The 19,117-nt window shown below is 54.8% G+C and overlaps 1 protein-coding gene and 1 long non-coding RNA gene across 3 annotated transcripts; both read right to left on the bottom strand.

The window, feature by feature from the left end:
- Nucleotides 1-3,046: 3,046 nt before the first annotated feature.
- Nucleotides 3,047-10,365, bottom strand: ZIC5 (Zic family member 5). The gene is given in 4 exon segments (XM_065857115.2): nt 3,047-4,297; nt 8,930-9,803; nt 9,806-9,875; nt 9,877-10,365. Coding segments are annotated over 4 exon segments (1,731 nt in total). The 5' UTR covers nt 10,209-10,365; the 3' UTR covers nt 3,047-3,842.
- Nucleotides 10,366-12,120: 1,755 nt separating this feature from the next.
- On the bottom strand, nt 12,121-15,828 carry LOC139827631 (uncharacterized). Of its 2 annotated transcripts, none has more exons than XR_011738510.1 (3): nt 15,250-15,828; nt 13,706-13,989; nt 12,121-13,501 (listed from the first exon to the last, which is right to left on the bottom strand). It is a non-coding gene; the product is annotated as an uncharacterized lncRNA (long non-coding RNA). The 2 variants fall into 2 exon arrangements; XR_011738509.1 differs by having other exon boundaries at nt 13,706-13,854; nt 15,250-15,826.
- Between the last annotated feature and the right edge of the window lie 3,289 nt (nt 15,829-19,117).

Genomic DNA, 19,117 nt, shown 5'->3' on the forward strand with positions numbered 1-19,117 from the left:
TTCAGATGGGAACGTCTTGCTTGCCAATTGCCATAGAAATCTTAACACACCATGAAGATTGTCCAAGCGCCAAGCCTTCCGTTCTGGGCTAAATTACTTTGAAGTGGGGCAGGACGTGCACTGGTCAATGTTAACTCTATAGGGCGGGCAGGGAACACTAGGAGAGGGAGGCTGGAGGGGGGGAAGCAGAAAATAAGAAGGGGAAACTTGTTTTAGACACTCTATACAAGGTTCTGCTCATTGTCAGATATCTTTTATCTTTTATATTTCCCATGAATGATTCATGTCTCGGTGGCTTTGTGTCGCCCTCCTTTTCACAAGAAACTTCATTAGGGAGCTATAAGTTTTCCCATTGATTGGAGCCCTCATTTATGAGTGTTTTTCTGCTTCGTATGTTGGTTATTGTCATTCTGCTTGAAACAACTCTTTGCAACCTGTTTCACCTTTACCACATTTAACAAAACTGACTTAAAAAACACTCTAACCTTTTGGTGAAACTGTTCTTGACATTTTGACCAGTCATTTTCGAGCACTGGTAAATTACAAGGGGGAAAATCATCCTGGGCTCGTTTTATTTATCTTATTTCATATTAAAAAAATAAAATAGAAAAATGAGACAAAAAGAAAAAAAGACACATAAAACAATAATAATCCTGGAGGATGCTGACACACGACTCTGCTCGGAGTTTTTTCAACAGCGACTTTCACTCAGTTTTTCTCTCGAAACGAGAAACGTGTGTTGTTACTCAGGTCCGGAAAACTTTGTTTTTTAATTCCAGTGGTCTTCTGGCGTTATCGCTCGCCTGACCTGACTCTGAGTTTCACAATAATCTTCTGGCATACGGTTTTGCCACTATGTCTTCTACTGAAGACTAACGCTATTTAACTCACTAGTATCTGCAAGAAGAGACTGCCAAGATTTTTTTTCCCCAAGAGAAATAATTGAATTTGATACTTTGATTATGTGTCCTTGAGAGAGATTAAGAATATCATGTGTATAAATGCCTGAGTTCTGTCTGTGTTCGTCTGTCTGTCCCTTTCTTTCCCATGTGCATGGAAAGGCAGTAGTGAAGCTCCCAGTTGCTTCATTATGGGGAAGCAACCCCCCAATCCTGCACACACACACCCCCTCCTCCCCAGTCCCCCTGCCATCAGCCCCCCTGACTTCCAGGGGTAAACACGCAGGGGAGCAACGGCGGCAGCCGCGGGGAGGGGGTGCAGGGATTATTCTGTCCAAAGCATCCTCCCCCTGTCTGACTGCCAAACGAAACGCAAATCCGAAAGAGAACCGGGTTTACTCACACGTTTTGCTGAGAAAAGTCGGGGGTATCTCAGCCACCTCCAAATCTCCCGGTGATGCTCCTGACGCGCTGCGAGGCTGTGACTGTATCTGACTCTATCTACTGACCCTCGAGTTGGGGAGTGAGGGTGAGTGTTTTGGTCTGTGTCTGCCTCTCATCTATCAGTAAGGCACATGCAATACATAGAAATAACATTTTTTTATTAATTTGCATGATAATTTTTTTTTTGCTTTTATGGGGTTTACAGAGATGAAAAATTGAAATTAGTATTATTTTATTCAGGAGGTATCATGTGTCATAAAATTGACGGGCAAGTGTGTGACCCTACGTGTAGCAAGTACATAAAAATAGTGATATATCCCCCCGAGCCATAGTTTATAAACCCTGCCATGTAGTAATGTATAGTGCAATCTGTTGTTGAAAAAAATGCATAAATTAAAAAGTTCGTTTCTAAATCAGCACCAAAATATCTCTAATAAGATTACATTACATAAATTATTATTTTAAAAGTCCATATCTTACTTTATTATTTTTCTATTTATTCAAAAGGGCTTTGAAAAACGAATAAAAAGCAAATCGAATGAACTTTAAAAAATTATTTTCTATTCAAGTTTTCTGTTTGTTTTTAAAGTAACGCCTGCTTCTTCAGATCCAACACAACAATATGAAGACAACGTTTAAAGGCTTCCAGAGTGACAGCACCATGCACTGTACTAATAATATAATATTTCTATGAACTATATATATATATCAGCACCAACACACCGCACGGAGGACATGCAGGAAGAGTCTGTTTCACATTACATCGTTCATTCAAGTAAGCTGAAAAATATAATGGTTTTTTTTTTTTTGTACAAACCACAGCATCATAAACAACGATCTACCACCAAAATTAATAAGAGAATTCTTTGGTGTGCTCTGTACTCTTCCAAGAAAAAAGGGGGAAAAAAAAAAAAAGGTTGATGTCAGAAAATAAATTAATTCGACTGTACAAAATAATCGCGTTCACATACACGTTATTAACAATGACAAGACGACATCCACCATTCACGGCACACAAAACACATTTCCACAAGCCCTGGGGGAGGGGAGGGAGGCTACCGCTTCTCCTCTCGGGGTCTCGGAGGAGGAATTAGTGCTCTTTAGTTTATTCGTACCCCGCTCCTGATGGACGGGAGAGGGGCCGGGGTCCCCCCCTAACCCCTCGGCCGCTAGGCTGGGCAGCCTGGGGGGCGGGGGAGCAGTGACCCCAACCCCAGCCCTCTCCGCCCCCCCCTCTTTTTCCCAGGAGCTCTGGTCCCCTCCTCCCAGGTGACTCTGCCCGGCCACCGCAGGGGGATGGTGAAATGGAAGAGGGCGCGCAGACACCGGCTCGGCTGAAGGGAGCAAATAAACTAAAAAAAAAAAAAAAGACAAAACTAGTGTACAAAATAATAATAATAAAAATAACCCCCTCAGCCCCGCGCTTCTCTCCCCTCCGGCGCTCGCCGGGCCCAGGGGGTTGTTCCCCCATCCACGAACTGACTGTACACGTGGCTGGAGGACGCAAGAGGGTTAGGTTTACGTCCTCTGTGAGGCGAACTTAAAAAAATATAATAATAAAGAGAGTAATAATAGTAATACCAACCCCAAGAAAATGGAAAATCACTGTCAGTTTTCGTGTGTGTTTTTTAGAAAAAAAAACCAACCAACCAACCAACCAAACAAACAAAAACAACAACAAAAAACCAAAATGTATCACAGTATCGCAGTTGTCAAATAGCAGCGGGTTTCTTTTATTCTCTGGCTACGTTTTAGGAGCCATACCCGTACAAACCACGGAGGAATGGTAAGGCAGTGCTGCATCTTTTGTCTTTCCTTCCCTAAATCGTTTACACATGGTTATGGCTAAGGGAGAAAGAAAAAGGGCTGGAGAGAAAATGCTGGGTGCAGGTGGACCCCACGACTCGGGAGAGAAACCAACATTTACAAAGGAGCTGAATTGCAAGGTGTGGGGGGGGGTGAATTTATTTGATTTTATTTTAGAGAATTCGTAACCTGTCCTCGACTGGCTGGAGCTTCAGCAGGTGCTGCTTTACCATTAGGAGGCCACTGCAAACCTGGGGCTTTACCCAGGCTGAAGGGGAGGCGCTGGGGTGGCAGCTGGAGTATTTAAGAGCTGCTCCAGGAAACGTGAGGGCTCTTCCAGCTCACAGCCTTCTCCCGGGTCTCTCTCTTGTCAAGAGCAGTGCGGCATGAGCAGGGTGGGAGCCGGGCATCTCTCTTGGCACCATCCTCCTGCAAAGCGTGCTGCTTGGGTTGCTGAGATGGCCCAGTTTGGAGTTATTAATGTTTTTTCTTACAAAAAGAAAAGAAAAAAAAAGTTCCGAGTCTCTTTAATTAAATTAGTTACCGTACAAACACCATAGGGTTTCGTACACGGAATAAATAGCGCAAGTAAAACCTGATGGCACTTCCACGCCAGCCCCCTGTGCCAGGCGGCTGCTGCTGCAACCTGGGCCAACGCGGCGGGGCCGGGGCCGCCGGCGGCACGGCCCGGCCCTAGGGAGCGGTTCTGCCCCTCGAGGTCCTGTGGGGCTCATCCCCCTCGGAGGCTGGGGACGTGTCGCGGCTGGAGGGGGTGCGGGGCCGGCGGGGAGCCCCCCCGGCCTGGCAGACGTACCACTCGCTGAGGTTGGTGACCGGCGGGGAGAGGGCGGCGGCGCGGCCGCGGGGCGGCTCGGCGGCCGGATCGGCCTCGGGGGGCAGCGGCCCGTCGGGGGGCCCCGCCGCCGCGTAGGCCTGGGAGCCCGGCGGTGGGGAGGGCGGCGGGGACTTGCAGTGGATCTTCATGTGCTTCCGCAGGGAGCTGGGGTGGGTGTAGGACTTGTCGCAGCCGCGGATCTTGCAGTAGTAGGGCTTGTCGGAGGTGTGGACGTGGGAGTGCTTCTTGCGGTCACTGCTGTTGGCAAACTTCCTCTCGCAGCCGTCGAACTCGCACTTGAAGGGCTTCTCCCCTGCCGGGACACAGCAATGGCACCGTTACCGGCGGGCATTGGCACGGCCCTGCCCTCACCCTGCCCGCCGAACCTCCGCCCGGCGCGGCCCCTCCGCAGTGCGGCCAGTGGGAGCGAGCCGCAGGGCAAAGCCTCCCCTTCCTTCCTTCTCCTTCCCTCTCCCTGTTCCCCCTCGCCCCTTCACGACAGTCGCGACATACCCGAGGCCTCCCGTTTTCACTGTGACATGTCTCTGGTGGCCTCCACACCCGAAGCTCTGGGCAGGCGGCGGCAGGGCCCTGCCTTGTTTGCCCTCTGCGGCGCTCCCCTCGCACACGAGAAACCTTCATTACCGCTCTAATGACCGAGCCCAAACAAAACCGCTCAATGGCTTCGCCTGCGAGGGCTGGCGTTTGCCGGCAGCCTGGGTCGCCTGGCACATCTCCTGCGTAATCCTTTCCCAATGGGGCACTATGCTGAGGGAATAATTAGTTCGGGGGAAATAAAAGTAACACCTGTTTAAGCGTCCCGATAGAAGGAGACAGCACTCCGTGCTGAGAACCTGCAGGCTGGGAAGGGGGGACCAGCCCGGACACTAGTGATGACAGCAGCGGGCTGCTGTTACCGCAGCTGGTTACCTCAGGCTAATGTGGGTCTAAAAATCTCCGCTCGATCTATTTTTAGAGCTTTATGCAATGCTTAACACTTTAAGGTGTTGTGAAAATCAGCCCGGGGCGGGTTTGCCTGGCGTACCTTTCACGCACCCCCTCTCCCCCCGGCTCCTGACATACCATACCCTGGGCCATGTATGTTTTGGTACATATAGCCCTGCTCCAGATCGACCCTTCCCCATAGTTCACGAACAGGGATGAGTAAATGCCTATTGCTGAGCGGTCAGGGGAAAAAAAAGTGCCGGATTCCTCTACTGCACACAGACTGGAGGTTCTTAGAGTAACTTCTTCTGTCCCTGCCATGCTACACGCAAGCCCGGAGTAGACAGAACTGCAAAGATGCACAAATAATCTTTGTCACGACTATTGCGACTCTTGAGTTAAAAAAATACGTTGTTTTAGCATGGCTGATGCGTATTTTCAGATCTGTTTTGCTCTGAATGCTCAAAAATAACAACCCAGCAGCTGTCCCGGTGGACTTTTTATAATTTTCACTAGGCGATTTTTACTACTCCTTCCGTTTGTAAAATCTGATCATGTTTAACAGAATAACAATGGAAAAAATGGTTTTGTGTTTTAAAAATAGCTATTTCTCGGCTGTTACTATAGAAACATGTGCCTCCGCAGCCTATTTACATGTCAACTTTTTCTATAAAATTCAGATCACCTACCAGCGAAGTGGTAGCTCTAGAAAGAGCGAGTTTATCCTTTAAAATAATAATAATAATAATAATAATAATAATAATAGTTTTTAAAATAAGGTAAGAAAATGTATCTCGTGGCTTTTAAAGTGGAGTTTTCACCTACACGGAGACCCCCCACGCGTTCCCATTCCCACCGAGACAAATCTCGGGTCACTTAATTTGGGTTTTTTTTTTTGTTACTGCTGTGTTTGGTTTTGTTTTCCCTCAGAAACAAAGCGAATCTACCGGACGGTGTGGCCGGTTTCGACCTGTATTAGCCCAAGGATGGAGGCTCACATCCCGCTGCCGGCAGCGGCCCGCAGAGGTCCCCAGGCTTAGCCCCCCTGAGAGGTGCTCAGAGCTGCTAGAACAAACACGTCCCCGTCGTCGGGGCTTCAGGGAGGTGTCTTTCCCCGTGGGCTCACGCGTGGGCATCCTCCCGAGGGGTGCACAGCCCCAGGTAGCTCCTCCTCGCCTGCCTCCGGATCGCGACGATCCAATTCCGCACAAATCCAGAAGCGGGGAAAGTCCCGGAGTGTCCCTGGCACGCTGACGAGGGCGTCACGTCAGAGTTTAACCATTTGTGGGTGGCTTCAACCCAAGGAAGGGGGCGAAATGTCGGGCGCCGTCCCCTGACTCGTCCCGGTAGCTGCAGTGTCGGCGATGGGACACACACACACAGAGGGGCTTTGGGGTCACATTTGTGAGGGGCAGTAGCGGGTGGTGGGGATGGGGGAATCGTCGTGGGGAAGCTGGGCGATCCTGAGCACCGTCTCCGGCAAAGGGGCAGCGATTTTTCGGGGGAAGGGGGGTCGGTCCCCGTCACCATTAGAATGAACCAGGGGTAGGGACAGTGCTTTGTCCCCAAAATGATGCTGGATCCGCAAGGCGCGGTGTGCAACTCCCGGGGTGATGCTTTGGAGAAAAAGGGGGAAAACACCAAGCAAGTAAATGCCTTCTGAATTACCGACAAACCCTTCTTCCTGCAGGGTTAACAGAAACATGCAAAATCCCCAAATGATACAATTGCGGTGTTATTATTCTCACCTCTTCCCCAAAATTGCCCATAATAAACGAATAGTTAGTAAATCTCTCCTGCTCCCAGACTGCACATCACTAAACTAAAGCTGAGACGGCAAAATTACAGTAATTAATCTGGTAAGGACAGGCAGAAGGCTTGGGACCCCTCGTCCACCCGAGGGCTGTGCGTGGGGAAAGACTCACGTACCCTTTGCATTCCTCTGGGCCGAGCTGTTAGACGAAGGGAACTATTGCCCCCCAACCTGAGCCCCGAAGGCTCCTTTGTTGCAACAGCCCCTTCTGCGTGGAGATAGCCTTCTCCCGTGGGTTCATGCGTGGGCACTTTCTCGGGGAATATGCACTGCACAGTCCCCGGAGAGCTGCGGGTCGCCCCCGACTGCAAACTCCTTCAAATTTCCTTTGCAAAGGGCCATGTCCCATGCAGGGCCTTGGGGCACTGCTCGACCACAGCTCAGAGCTGCAAGCTGTGTCTGATACATATTTAGGTTGTCGGGGTAGGTCCTTTTGCCTCTGAATCCCTCTGCCCCCCTGAACCCTCCTCCGGACTCGCTGCTTTCCCCCCCCGGAGCTGGGATGGGGAAGGAGTTGCGGAGCCCAGAAAAGTCCGCGGTGAAGTTTTGTTTTCCAAATCAAGACAGATGGGGACGGCTAGATGACAAAAACACGGGCCTCCAGCATTTAACTCATTCCGCCGTGCCATTAACACAACAACAACAACCCTTCAAAAAATGTGTCATTCCCCCCGCAAGAGACATCTCCCCCCTCCCCCCGGCTCAGGGCGCAGACAGCCAGGCATCCTCAGGTCTCCGCAGCTACACATGGGCTCGTGCCTGATATATTCTGGAGATAAAAATCTATAATCCTTTCTGCCATGGGCCATTTGGTTTTACATCGGAACAACACGTTGCACGGTCGCCGCTTTTCTCTTCCCGAGCAGCACGCAATAAATCAAGAAAGCAATTACGGCAACTCCACTTCCTTAAGTGTCCTCCGAGGAATAATATTTGTCTACTACTATAAATCCCGGCTTCGTTCGTTTTCGGCAAGAGTTTTTACACCCAGATCGAAATGCGTGTTTCAGGGGTGGCGAGAAAGGAGGAGAAAGGGAAAAATAAATGGGGGGAGGGGGAAGAAAATAAAAAAACTCAAAGGCTCAAACACACCCTAAGCCCCTCCAGGAGCTCCGCACCGGGCCGGGCCTGTCCCCCGGGGCATCAACCGGCGATGCCGCTCCCTCTTCCAGCAGCTCCCGCTCAGCGAAGCCCTGCCAGGCAGCCGGGGCTGCTTTGAAGTTTCCTCCTCAGATCCACAAAGAGAGAGAAGCGTTCTCTGGCAAGCGCCTTCCCCGCCCTGCGCCCTCCTCCCCGGCTCCGCAGGCACCACCGGAGGTCGGAGGAGCCCGGGTAACACCGGCAGCTTCGGCAGCGGGGTCAGTACCGGTAGCCCCGGCGGCAGGGGCAGCCCCGGTAGTCCCGGCAGTATCGGTAGCCCCGGCAGCGGGGCACAGCCGGCAACATCAGTAGCCCCGTAGTAGCGCCAGCCCCGGCAGCAGGGGTAGCTCCGGTAGCGGGGGCAGCTCGGTAGCCCCGGCAGCCCCAAGCGCCGCGCCGCCGCCGCCCGCAGTGCAGGGGAACTGCGCCCCCAAGAGCCCCTGCGGCCCCATCTCCACCGGGCCAAGCGCCTCCCGCCAGGCTCCGTCCTCGCCGGTAGAACCGGCAGGAAAAGCAGAACAACCGTCCTTCGCGGAGGGGGGCACCGCGCATCTCTCCCCAGCAGTGGGGTGAACCCTCCGGGGTGCCCCGGACCGGGTCGGTGGGCGCTGAGCCGTGCAGGCGCGCATCCTCTCCTCGCTCTTCCGCAGGGCTTGCTGTTTATCTCCCCCTGGACACTGGCTTATTTATTAATCGTTGTATTTATCCACTGGTGCCGGGGTGTGGGGAGGTGGGTGGCGGAGGGGGTGGGGAGGGAGCTACCCAAGGTGCGGGGTGTAGGGGGGGTGGAGGAACACGTGTGTCCAGGGCAGAGGGGGCCGGGTGCATGTGCCCGGCTGTCTGTCTATGCGTGGCTGTCTGTGCGTGACTGTCTGTGCGTGACTGTTTGTGCGTGGCCCGTGTGCTGCCGAATTACTTATTCATGAAAAAGTCACATGTTCGACGATGCGTAGGAGAGGAGGAAAAGAGGTGGAAATGGCGAAAAAAAAGGAAAAAAAGGAAGAAAATACTTACAGTGGTGTCGGGGGGGGAGGGGGGAGCACCCACCTGTATGAGTCCGTTTGTGGATCTTGAGGTTTTCGGAGCGGGCGAAGACCTTCCCGCAGCCGGGGAAGGGGCAGGGGAAGGGCTTTTCTCCCGTGTGCACTCGGATGTGGTTGATGAGTTTGTATTTCGCTTTGAAGGGCTTGCCTTCGCGGGGACACTCCTCCCAGTAGCACACGTGGCTGCTCTGTTCGGGCCCGCCGACGTGCTCCACGGTGACATGGCTCACCAGCTCCTGCATCGTGCTGAAAGTTTTGGAGCAAGGCTTCCTAGCGCCCGGTGGCGGAGGAGGAGGCGGAGGAGGAGGCTCTCGGTCGATCCACTTGCAGATCAGCTCTTGCTTGATGGGCTGCCGCATGTACCGCAAGAAAGCTCCGGCCGCGGCCGCCGCCGCCCCGACGTGGGCATGGTGGTGGTGGTGATGATGGTGGTGGTGGTGGTGCGGATGCCCGTGGCCGGCCGCCGCCGCCGCTGCCAGGTTGAGGTTGACGGAGCCGTAGCCTTGCAACGCCGAGGAGGAGGCGGCGGCGGCCCCGTAGTGCGCCTCGGCGCGTCCATAGAGCTCCCCGGCGGCGGCCGCCAGCCCCAAGCGCATCTGCCCGTTGAGCGGCGGATGGCGGCCGGCGGGCGCGCCCTGCTCGCCGGGAGGCGGCGGCGGGAATGCGGCGTGCGCCCCGTCGGCCGTCCCGTAAGTGCCGGCGGCAGAGATGAAGACGCTGTGGGGCGGCGGGTGCGGGAGGTGGGGGGAGCTGGCGGGCGGGTGCTGTTCACCCAGCGCCCCATGCACGGCGGCAGCGGCGGGCAGCTCCCGCCGTAGGAGGAAGTCCCGGCCTGCCGCCCCCCCCGACGGGTAGCCCGGGAGGGCGGCGGCGGGCGGCGCGTAGGCGGCGGCGGTGGTGGCGGCGGCGGCTGTGGCGACAGCAGCGGCGGCGGTGGTGGTGGCGGCGGGCGCGGCGAAGGCGGCGGCGGTGAGCGCCTCGGGCGTGAGCTTGAGGGCGGCGGGCTGCGCCATGTGCTCGGGTCCGAGCGGCGTGAGGGCGCCGCCAGGGTCGCCACCCGCGTCCCCGGGGTGGAGGTGGGCCGCGTGGTGGGGGTGGACGTGGTGGTTCCCCAGCCCCGGGAAGCCTGTCATGTTCTGGTGAGGATGGGGCTGAGCCGCTGCCAAATCCGCTAATCTCAGTGTCGGGTTCCTCTTGCTCAAAGGGGGCTCCATAACGACACAGCCAAGCCCATCTACGCTCGCTGTTGTTATTTTTTTCCCTCTACCCGCCTTCAAAAACATGTATATATTAAGCGGCTCTTTAACTTCTTTTGTCTGCGCTCCTAACTCCGCGCATCCCCGGCCCCGCTCTGGCCGCCCGCGATTGGCAGAGCCCTCACCACACTTCAGCGGCGCGGTGGGAAATACGGCTTGGACACGGCACCGGAGGGATTGGACGGATCCCGATGATTGGCAGCGGCTGGGGCGCCGCGATTGGCTCCCTTTCAGGCCGCCGGCGCAGCAGGGATCCGCCCCCGCAGCCCCCCACATCCCCCCTCCCGTCCGCGCCGCCCCCCGAAGTTGCACTTGCAAAACTTCGCGCGGGGCCCGACGGGGCGCACCCGCTACCCACCCCCCCCTGCCAGCAGCGGGCAGCAGCGGGCAGCAGCTGCCGCTCCCCCGGCGCTGGACGGGGCACCCTGCTCGGAGCCGCTGCGCCGCCGTGTTTACGTTTGCGGGGCTGTGGGATTTCTCTCCATGGCTGGGAGCAACCCACGAGCAGGGCTGCTGCCGGGCTCAGCGCTCGGTTTCCTTTCTTTTTTTGGCCATCACTCATTCAGCGATGAGGCAGGAAAGCACGCCCTGATGCAACGCACACACCCCCACACCCACGAGAGGCCGAGGCTGTGTGTACTCGTGCCTAAGGCGGTTAACTGAAGGCAATACTAGGGGAAGGCAGCCAATGTTTTCGTAAAAAGAAGGCGGCAACGGGGGAGGCAGTGGGGATTCCTTTACTTTAGAAAATGAGTAAGCAGCCGCGGGAAAGCTGCAGCACATATTATTAGGAAGAAGTTTTGGAAGCCCGCACTCGCCACCTGCTTCAGGGGCTTCCTCCTCCCGAGGTGCTCCACAGGCCCTTCCCAGGATGCCCGGTTGGGACAGTCGGCCCATGCCTCTCGGGGGGCCATCAGCCGTACCCCAGGCAGCTGTCTCCATCTCAAACCTAATTCGACAAAGGCAAAATAATGATGAAATCGCTCCAGTTACACAGACCCTCGACGCTTTTGGGATGCCAGGGAGGGAGGGGGGCGGTAAGGTTGGAAATGAGAAAGTCTCCATCTGGGGGATGTCTGCCAGGAGCTGCTGCCCTCGACGGAGAAAGCAGGGAAAGTGGGGGATTCACTAAAGGGAGCGGGGGAGAGGGCGATGGAAGCGTCCCTGGGATGCGGAGTGTGTTGGTCCTCGAAAGTGAAGTGCTTTGTGAAGCACCAAAACTGCCTCTTCCGCACAAAGGAGGATGCTGCCGTTTGGGGATGCCGAAAAGGCAGGGCCGGGACTCTCCCTGCCGACCGAAGAGGGGGAAAAGAGCATTGCCGTGACTTTCCCCTGGAGCTGCGGGAGGAGAGGTGGCCTTTATTGATATGTCATCTGCTTTCCTTAGGCTGCTGGTCCCCCTGGGAACACCTGGCGCTCCCGCACTCCTCAGAAACTGCAGGCAGGCTGCCTGCCCTTCCCAGTCAGCGGGGCAGCGAGGGAGGCTACTCTGCCACGCCGGGAGAGGAAACGGGGCGGGGGGTGCCAGCGGACACCCCTCCACACACACCTCCTGGCCCTCCCCGACCACCTAATCCGCTTGACCAAAGCACATCTGCGTATCCTCGCCTCTGCCCTTTGCCGAGCCACGTTCAAAGGAAGCCCCGTGTTGGTTCGGCATTTCCTGGGCCAGGCTCCAACTCTCCCCTCCCCCCTCCCCTCGCTATTCACGTGAGGAAAACTCGCAGGATTTGGCCCGCTGCTTGCTAAAACTGGGCTAGGGACCGTAGAGCAGGAACGGGCCCCGCGGGGAGTCCCGGCTTCCTCCCTCGCAAGGAGGACCGAGAACCGCCTGTGTCCCCCCCTCCCAGGAGCCGAACCGATGCTCCAGGCTAGCTTGGCTGTAGTGGGGGTGTCAATGATGCTGCAAGGCAAGGAACGAGAATAAATAATCCTCGGGTTTTAAAAGGGGCTGCTCGATGGTTTTATTGCACAGTAAAAACTTCTCGCAAACTAGCCCATACATGTATTTATATACGTATATTTTATACACTTGCATCTAAACAGTGTTCCCCGCGCTCCCCAAATTCTGGGCAGGTTTATGGACCGATGTCGCTACATGTAATGGCTTGATGTGGGATGCTGTGGAGGTGAACAACAGTATCGAGGCTACACGGTACCTTGCGCACGCCTCCTCATCCCGCTCTTGTTAAACGCAGCGTGATACGTATCTGTCATCGATTTAATATGTCTTAATTCAAATATATCCCCCCGATCAATTTCTTTTTATGAGGGGCTATAAAACAAAGAAAATATTTTATAGCTGGGTAATAGGCAACTGACCTGAGACTGTGGGGAGGGAGGGTTTGGCCGAGACTCACGTGGAAATTTGCCCATTTTTAGGACGCCGGGAAGCGAAGGTGACTGCCCGGGCCGGGTTGCTTTTTGGACGGTGCCAGCTCCAAGACAGCCCCGAAGATTTTAGAACCCATTAGCTCATCGATCCCAGCTCAGGCCCAGGCTGCCGCAGGGCTGGGTGGTTGCGACGGGAGGAGGCTGGTGGTACCTCCCCTCCCCGCTCCAAACCACCAGCATCGCCCGTCGGGGGTCGGCCCCGCGCCCCACTTCTGCGGCGGAGCCGGCTGCAGAGCCCTCCCGCCGTGCCCCGCTAGCCGGCAAACGCGCCAAGGGACACACCGGGGGAGGCGGGGTAAAAGCCTGGAAGCCCTCAGATATATTTCGTAAATGTTCCTCCAGAAACCGAGCTCTGGCTATCGGCTTTAGGGGAGGTTTTTAGCTGTAGAATGTTGTGCTGTAGGCTGCATTATGTAAATGTATGCTAATGATCATGAACACCATTTGCAAACAATGGTTTTTAATGTACGTCTTATTGATACTTAGGGAGCGGAGAGCAATATTTTATAACGTGTAAAACATTCTTCTGGGGAACCATTAGAAAGTGAGCGCGGTTACCGTTTTCCTCTGCAACACCTCCGTATTTCCCCAAATCTGCTGAAATAGCTCACCAGCCTTCCGACCCGTCGCGGGTGGCTTTCGTCGCTCGTGGGGCTGATTTGCTTCGTGGGAGAGCCTGTGATGCGGTTCCCTCCACAGTCACGCGTGACCGGCGCTGGGTTGCACCAGCAGCGGGCGGGAGCGCCCCGAGTCACATCCCCGCGGTCGCCGAAACGGGCAGGGAGTAACCACGGTATATCCGTCGCCGTCCCGGCAGGGGAATAGCACGGAGGCACCGGGATCCCGAGCGGGAGAGTGGGGGGGTCATGGCTGCCTAGGGACACGAAAGGGAGAGCAGCGATTTGGCGGCGAGGCTTCTCTCCTCTCTGGAGGGGATAAGTGCATGCGTTATTTTATACCTTTAAAAATAAACGTCTGTTGAGCTAAATAAACGCCCACTTCTCGTCGCCTCATGCACCCTAGGCTGGAGCCCGAGGGCAGGGACACGGCTTCGTGAGGGTGCAAGCACCGTACCCGCCGTCGGGGCTGCCGAGACCGGGACCCGCTGCATATTTGGGAGGAGGACTTACGGGCAAAAGTTTCGGAGCTGCCATTTTCAGAGCACGTCTCGCCAGGGAAAGAGGACTCCATCCACGCACCTTCCATTCAGGGATTTGCTCAAATAGGAACAAAATAAGGACAAAATTTTCCATCCTTCCATCCCTGTATAGATATATATCTATATGTATAGAGGGAGAGGAAGAGACGAAGAGATAAAGAGAGAGACAGCCTCAGGAAACCCAGGCCAAATTTTGCTCTGCACTCTCTCCCCCCTTCTCCTCTCTCTGTAGCTGAACGTCACCGTTGGAAGAAGCTGTTGAGATAAATCAAATAGTGACACTTTGACGGCTTTACTTGTATAAGCAATATGGTTACCATATGGCATTGTTATTTATGAATGACAGCATAAATTGTATTACAAAGTCCATCGCGCTTTATTGGGAAGCTTCTCCCCTGCCTCTAACATTTAGATGGGCATCGCCAGGCTTAAAAAGATGCATCTAAGAAAACTCGGCGATGCTGCGGATGACCCCATTTTGGGGGCGTTGTGCCGGGTCTGCGCCGGCTGCGAGTGAGGCGCGCAAAGTACGCGGCGTTGCGCGTCCCTCAGCCGCAGCTGGGCAGGGTAGAAGAACTGCCTGCCGCTCGGCCGAGGTTCCCGTCCTGGAAACCGCCGCTACTCTGCTCCTCGCCCCCTCCACCCCACGGCATCACCGCCGAGAGGGGGATTTTATACGGAAACTTATTTTATATATACGTAAATGCAACTGAGAGGACAATAAATATTAATGGCACGAAAGCGAGGTGCTCCTTCCTGCTGCCCCCGCCCTGCCTAGTGGTTAAAAAAAAAAAAAAGCATTTAAAAGTTACAGCTTTGGCTGAGATTTTCATTATTTCCCCTTTTTCTTTTACATTACACTGCCGGTAGAGCCTGACAAAGAACTTTTGTCCTGAAGTGTGTTTTACAGAGGGAGGCTACAGCACAACACATGTGGTCTTCACGGGTCATAGGTCGAACGGCCTAGAAGTGCCTCGGATCGGCACCATCAAAGGTAACCTGCAACTTAATATCCTGTTGATGAGCTTGTTGAATTTATGAGTGTCTGTGATACAGACAACGGTGCAAGTGATTCCGCTCAATTGGCCTCTTCTTCCCGGGCTACGGACCGGCTGCACGCCCCCTCCCCGCACCTCGTCCAGTTACTCCGGGGAGAACCAAAGCCTGGATTTAGGGGGGAAAGACCCCTTTTTCCTCCCCGGCCGGCCCTTACGCCTCTCCTTCCCCGGCCAGGCTGCCGCCAGCCACAGTCTCCGGCGGACAGAGCCCCCGGCCCCGTCGCAGCCTGCGCCCCTGCCGCGGCAGCCTCGCCTGCCCGGGGAAGGGGGGCGGCATGCGGAGCAGACTTCCCGTTACCCCCGGCCTGGGAACGGTGACACATCCCGGGTCTAGAAGGCGAGGGCCACATTTGCAGTCCAAGGGAAACAAGAAATCATCTCCCACAGTTCCCTCCGCATAAGCAGCCGGCAAGAATTAAGAGCAGAGCAGTTTTAAAGAAAATTTCGGAAAACTTACGAAGAGGGGAATGCTTTCCTGGGAAGGCTGACGTTTGCTTTGCAGGTCTGGCACCTCCAGAAACCTGTTGAGAAACTTCTTTCAATAAACCAGTTTAGCACCGACTTTGGGTGACCACTTGCTTTCCTCCCTCGAAAGCTGTCGTGAGCCGAAGCAAGCGAGTGCGGGACTGGCTGCTCCTCTGCCCTCCCTCCCTCTCTCGCTCCCTTCCCTTGTTACCCTGTGACACGGGGGAAAGGGAGTTTTGCGGTTCTGAGGGAAATAAAGCGCTTCTTAGGAGGGACGGCGACGTGACTTTGAACTTGGATCAGCTCCTCTGTTTCCTGCAGAGAGAGTAGGGCTGGAGCTCTGAAAGAATAGCAGAGCGCGGCCGGCCCGCAGGGGCTCCGGCTGGAATTCACCGCGTCCCCCCCGCAAAGCGCCCCGATGCCGGCGCCTCTGAGCGGGCAGAGCGCGGGGCGAGGGGAGGGGAGGCAGGGCAGGGAAAAGAGGAAAAGAAGGAAAGGAACAGAAAGGAAAGAAGAGGGGAGAAAAATAAAAAGGAGAGAGAGAGGAAACGAAAGAGGTAAAAAAATAAAAACAAAAAAAAAAAGAAGAAGAAAAAAGAAAGGAATCAAGAAAGTGGAGAAAGGGATAAGCGAGGAAGGAAAATAAAGAAATGAAAGTGTGGAATGAGAGAAAGGAGGGAAAGGGGAAATGGAGGAAGGAGGGAGGGAAGGAAGAAGAAAGAAAGAGGGAGAGGAAGGAAAAATAGAAAAGGAATATAAAGGAAGAAAAGGGATGAAAGGGGATGAAAAGGGAAGCAAGGTGAAGGGAGGAAAGGAAAGGAAAGGAAAGGAAAGGAAAGGAAAGGAAAGGAAAGGAAAGGAAAGGAAAGGAAAGGAAAGGAAAGGAAAGGAAAGGAAAGGAAAGGAAAGGAAAGGAAAGGAAAGGAAAGGAAAGGAAAGGAAAGGAAAGGAAAGGAAAGGAAAGGAAAGGAAAGGAAAGGAATAAAGAAGAACGAGGTGAAAATCCAGAAGGTGCGTATTTGTGTGAACGTTCATCCTGGGGTTGGATTTTTTTTTTCTTCAAAACAGTATTTTTAACTGGAAGTTTTCCTGGACATTTTGGTTCCCTTTCTGATCTCAGACGTAGTCATTTCTTTGAAATAATTTTTAAAAATAAAACTGTATTCAAGGCTCTAGGTGTCAGTACGTTTTTTTCACTAATCTGGAGGCAGACGATGCAGAAGTCCAAGCCTTCCTCTCCAACTTGTGCTCTCGAAATCCCCAGTAGCGGTGGAGGGCACTTCCCAGACCGCCGCCTCGGAAACCTTTCAGGGAAGGAAAATAGAATTTGTTCGCGGTCTGTCCCTGGGAGCCTGGGGGGGGGCAGGACAACGACAGCATATGCTACCAAGCTGCAGCCTGGGAAGGCAATATCTCGGGAGCAGACCCTCCTGCCTGCAAAGACAGGACCGAGTGACGCCGTGGTGAAGAGGAAAGGGTTGTTGGCATCAGAGGTGCAGCTCTGCATTAACATTCAGGTTAACTTCTAATGTCCATTTCGGATTTCTAATCCTTCTAGGAATCTCACTTCTTCTCAAATTAAATTCCCACCTTGTTGAAAGAGTTATGTCCGATATTGACACATTTCAGCTACTTTCGACAGGCTAATATTTTAATTATTTAGTGACAGCGATGGGTAAACCTTATTTCAACAACCCTAGCTAGTGGACCATGTTAATTTTTCCTTCCTTCCTTCCTTCCTTCCTTCCTTCCTTCCTTCCTTCCTTCCTTCCTTCCTTCCTTCCTTCCTTCCTTCCTTCCTTCCTTCCTTCCTTCCTTCCTTCCTCTATATCTATCTATCATCTATCTATCTATCTATCTATCTATCTATCTATCTATCTATCTATCTATGGCTGTAAAAACCCTGCTCAGACGGTGGGTCCAGGTACCTTATGGGGGATGTAATGCGGTGAGGAGTCCCAAGAATGTCACAGGGAGAATTTCAAAAAGCCCCACCAGACCGTACAAACGCCTATATTTTGGGTTGCTCCTCGGCCAAGCACAGAGCCGATGGGGTTCGAGACGCAAGGTTAAGCGCAGGACGGTTAAGACGACAGTGCTATGTCGGTTTTCAATTTTTACAAAGCCTTATTTATTGGTGAGCTGCTGGCCCCGAGATGATTATTTTTCAGCCACTACAAAACAAACCGAAGCAGGGGCCAGACACGTATTTACTGGAGGGGGAGGGGAAGGGGACTTGTTTGCTCTGTGTGTGTGCGCGGGTGTGGGTGTGGGTGTGTGTGCTGGCTGTATGCTTTTTTATTCCTGCCATGTAAGAATCCTGTTCCTAAATAACAATGGCAGGGTGGGTTTTGGGGTTTGTGGTTTGCGTTTGGGTTTGATTTTTTTTTTGTTTTGTTTTTGTTTATTTTTCAAGAGGAAAGACAAGGAAAACTCCTAAAGCGTCTGCTCTCGTATGCACATTCACAGTACATGCAGATCTACTCCTATGCTCCCGCACAAGTGGTTTAAAAGCCCAAACAACCAGGGTGACCGTGTGTTCTTTTTTTGTTGTTTTTTTTTTTTTTCCCTTCTCTTAGCCGCTGTCGCCCCACCAACGCGACTTCTATTTGATCCCCCCCTTGCTCCCTTTATCGATCATGAGTTTAATTTGCTTTAGTCGAAAAGGGGGAAGGGGTTGCAGGATGGGCGAGTTCCTCCCTCCCTCAGCTACCATCTAAAAAAAAAAAAAAAAAAAGGCAGCCCCCCCTAACCTCCTGACTATGTTTTAAGCCACTCGCTTTGTTTGTTTGCCTCCCGAGGCAGGATCGCATGGCCAAGAGCACATCGATATTTTCCGTGCGTGTGGCTCGCCGCTCCTCTCCCCCCGCCACGCCACCCCTTTCCCTCGCCGCGGGGGAGGTGGGGGGAGCCCCCCCCACAAAATAAAAAACAAGAAGCCGCGGTGGTGCCGGGCTGAAGACGGCCACCGGCGCCGAGCGGGGCCGGGACCGTGCCGTGCGGCGGCGGGCGGGGACCGGGCGGTCGTGGGGCGAGCGGCGGCGGCGCGGCGGGGCGCGGGGCGGGCGGCGGGGCGGGCAGGGCGCGGGGCGGCCGCGCCGCCATTAGCCGGTGGCCGGGGACGCCCGGATGGACGGGGCGGCTTGGGCCAATGAGCGGGCGCCGGGAGAGCGGCCGGGCAGCGGGTAAAGGCGGTGTTGGAAGAGGAGCCGCCAGTGCTAGCGGTGGGAGAGGGAGAGAGGCCGGGGGAGGGAAGGAAGAAAAAGAGGGGGAGTGAGGGGCGGGGGGAAAAATAAAAAGCCGCCGCCTCAGCAGCGCCCACCGAAATAAACAGAGGAGCGAGAGGTAGTGGAGGCGCGGGAGGAGCTGGGCTGCAACTCCACCGCCCCAGCAGCGCCGCTCTGGCCCCGGTGCTCCGCGGCCCCTTCCCGCCCCCCTCTTCTCCCCACCCCCACCGCCGCCCTTATTGTTTTTAATCCGCCTCTGGCACCCCCCGTCTTCCCCACCTCCCCTCCCTACGCCCCTCCGCGGCGGCGCGGGGCGCCCCCCGGGTCCCTTCGCTCCGTGGGAACCCGCGGCTGCAAGTTTTTCTCCGCGAGAGACAGCGCTAATGCCCGGCGGAGGATAAAACGAAAGAAGGAGCCCGGGGGCGGCGGGGGGCCCGAAGCGGCGGTGAGGGCCGCGGCCCACGCGGGGAGCAGCGCGGAGCCGGGCGGGCGGGGGTCTGCGGCGCTGACATCCCGGTGGCGGCTGGGGGGGGGCGGCAGCGTGTGTGTGAGTGTGTGTGTGCGTGCGTGTGTGCCGCAGGGAACGGCGAGGCGAGTCTTGCCCCCCCCCCTCCCCGTCCCCAGTTCTGTCCC

This window comes from Patagioenas fasciata, chromosome 1 (genome assembly GCF_037038585.1).
Source record: "Patagioenas fasciata isolate bPatFas1 chromosome 1, bPatFas1.hap1, whole genome shotgun sequence".
NCBI classification, from domain to species: Eukaryota; Metazoa; Chordata; class Aves; order Columbiformes; family Columbidae; genus Patagioenas; species Patagioenas fasciata.